Below are 3,073 nucleotides of genomic sequence, written 5' to 3'. Positions count from 1 at the left end.
CATAAGGTGTTGACACGTGTCATATTTTTTTTACAAAAAAATAATAATTTAATCATAAAACTTCTAAAGGCCATAATTTTTTACTCAGGTATCCAAATCAGGTAATTCTTTTTTTGATTCCACATAACTTTTCGAGATCTACGCAATGAGATCTCATTTGACATATTTTATTTATCACAAACTCAATTTAAATTTGTAAGAATGATATTATAAGAGTCGTTAAACTCGGAAGCCTCTGAGTTCTGGATTTGTGATTTAATATAAATAAATAAATAAAATTTTGATTTGTGATTTAACTTTTTTTATAATAATTTTTTTATTATAAAAAAAAAAATTTGTGATTTAAATTAAAAATTAAAATTATTATTATTATTAATAAGGAAAACAAAATAAAGATTTGATTTGTGATTTAAACTAAAAAATCAATTTGAAAAATATGTAGAATAAAGGAAATAATTAAATAAATATTCTAAATCTCTAAGGAAGAAGGATATTATTTTTAAAATTAATGATTAATGCTAAAAGCTTCTGGGTCATTATTTTTGGTCTGAAATTAATTATGGCTTATGAATGTTTTTCAAAAATAAAATTACCTAAATTAGGCGTGATTGCCTCTTGATTGAAACCCAATTTAGACGTCAATGGGGACGTGTCAGGTGTTGACACCTGTTGACTCACATTTTTACACTCAGATCACGCTCACGATCATTAGAAGGAAGCCTCTTTCGTCGATATCCTTGTGTCTTGTCTACTTGCATTTACCGCATCATGGGTGCCATAGAACTCCGCTCACTAAAGTTCTGCAATGAATTTCGAGAATCCGGAGCATGCTGTGTAGAAGGTGTTGCGGAACTATCTGGTAAGAATCTAGTGAACTTCTCAAGCAAATCTCGATTATCCTTAAACAGGGTAGCAACCTCACTATAAACTTCACCCATGACCTTATGCTCTTTGCGGTACATATTCATAATGTCCAAGAACGATTTGTAAACATGCTCATCACTTTGGAATCGTTTCTTTATCTTGTTCAAAAAACTCATAGCTTCTTCAAATTCAACCGTTTTCTTTGGAGGAGCCTCATCCTCGTCAAGGGTTATCTCATATCACTTTGGCAGGAAAGTGTTGTGCCCAAGTTTCTGGGAAGTGATTGCTCCCTCACCAACACTACCTCCTCCTCCTGTTTAAGGATCATCGAGATTTGCTTGAGGAGTTCACTAGATTCTTACCAGATAGTTCCGCAGCACCTTCTACACAGCATGCTCCGGATGCTCGAAATTCATTGCAGCGCTTTAGTGAGCGGAGTTCTATGGCACCCATGATGCGGCAAATGCAAGTAGACAAGACACAAGGATATCGACGAAAGAGGCTTCCTTCTCATGATCGTGAGCGTGATCTGAGTGTAAAAATATGACACGTGTCAACATGTGTCAACACCTGACACGTCACCAATGACGTCTAAATTGCGTTTCAATCAAGAGGCAATCACGCCTAATTTAGGTAATTTTATTTTTGAAAAACATTCATAAGCCATAATTAATTTCAGACCAAAAATAATGACCCAGAAGCTTTTAGCATTAATCATTAATTTTAAAAATAATATCCTTCTTCCTTAGATATTTAGAATATTTATTTAATTATTTCCTTTATTCTACAAATTTTTCAAATTGATTTTTTAGTTTAAATCACAAATCAAATCTTTATTTTGTTTTCCTTATTAATAATAATTTTAATTTTAATTTTTAATTTAAATCACAAACCAAATTTTTTTATCATAAAAAAAGTATTATAAAAAAAATTTAAATCACAAATCAAAATTTTATTTATTTATTTATATTAAATCACAAATCCAGAACTCAGAGGCTTCCGAGTTTAACGACTCTTATAATATCATTCTTGCAAATTTAAATTGTGTTTGTGAGAAATAAAATATGTCAAATGATATCTCATTGCGTAGATCTCGAAAAGTTATGTCGAATCAAAAAAGAATTACCTGATTTGGATAACCGAGTAAAAAGTTATGGCCTTTAGATGTTTTATGAATAAATTATTATTTTTTTGTAAAAAAAATATAACACGTGTCAACACCTTATGAGTGACGCCTAAATTAAGCATGATTGCCTCTTGAGTGACGCCCAGTTTAGGCGTCATGCCCAAATTAAGCGTCATAATGTGCAATACTATAATAAATGCGTAATTAATTTATTAAATAGCATTAACTTAATTTTTTTGCCTAATCATGTCAAATTAATATATTTATTAGATACAATTTAATACATTTTGAGATAAACTTAGAAAATTGACAGGATTAGGCAAAAAAATTGACAGGATTAGGCAAAAAAACTTAGAAAATTAATATATTTATTAGATACAATTTAATTTTTTTGCCTAATCATGTCAAATTAATATATTTATTAGATACAATTTTAATACATTTTTCTAAGTTTATCTCAAACCGTATTAAATTGTATCTAATAAATATATTAAATTGACAGGATTAGGCCAAAAAATTAAGTTAATGCTATTTAATAAATTAATTACGCTTTTATTATAGTATTGCACAATATGACGCTTAATTTGGGCATGACGCCTAAATTGGGCGTCACTGAAGAGGCAATAATGCTTAATTTAGGCGTCACTTATCAGGTATTGACACGTATCATATTTATTTTCCAAAAAAATAATAATTTAATCATAAAACTTCTAAAGGCCATAACTTTTTACTCGGGTATCCAAATCAGGTAATTCTTTTTTTGATTACACATAACTTTTCCAGATCTACGAAATGAGATCTCATTTGACAAATTTTATTTCTCACAGACACAATTTAAATTTGCAAGAATGATATTATAAGAGTCGTTAAACTCGGAAGCCTCTGAGTTCTGGATTTGTGATTTAATATAAATAAATAAATAAAATTTTGATTTGTGATTTAAATTTTTTTTATAATAATTTTTTTATTATAAAAAAATTTGGTTTGTGATTTAAATTAAAAATTAAAATTAAAATTATTATTAATAAGGAAAATGAAATAAAGATTTGATTTGTGATTTAAACGAAAAACTCAATTTGAAAA

General features: G+C 28.6%; 1 protein-coding gene across 1 annotated transcript; it reads right to left on the bottom strand.

Annotated features, from left to right (window-relative positions):
* Positions 1–758: 758 nt before the first annotated feature.
* LOC133312967 (paired amphipathic helix protein Sin3-like 2) lies at positions 759–1,317 on the bottom strand. Its single transcript, XM_061514264.1, has 2 exons — positions 1,216–1,317; positions 759–1,097 (listed from the first exon to the last, which is right to left on the bottom strand). The coding sequence occupies exons 1-2, from the start codon at positions 1,315–1,317 to the stop codon at positions 759–761; spliced, it is 441 nt and encodes a 146-aa protein (XP_061370248.1).
* Between the last annotated feature and the right edge of the window lie 1,756 nt (positions 1,318–3,073).

This window comes from Gastrolobium bilobum, unplaced genomic scaffold (genome assembly GCF_033153095.1).
Source record: "Gastrolobium bilobum isolate Gb01-03AN ecotype WA unplaced genomic scaffold, APGP_CSIRO_Gbil_v1 utg918, whole genome shotgun sequence".
Lineage (NCBI taxonomy): Eukaryota > Viridiplantae > Streptophyta > Magnoliopsida > Fabales > Fabaceae > Gastrolobium > Gastrolobium bilobum.
Note: the sequence above shows the minus strand (reverse complement) of the source record. Positions and strands in the feature narration are given on the sequence as shown.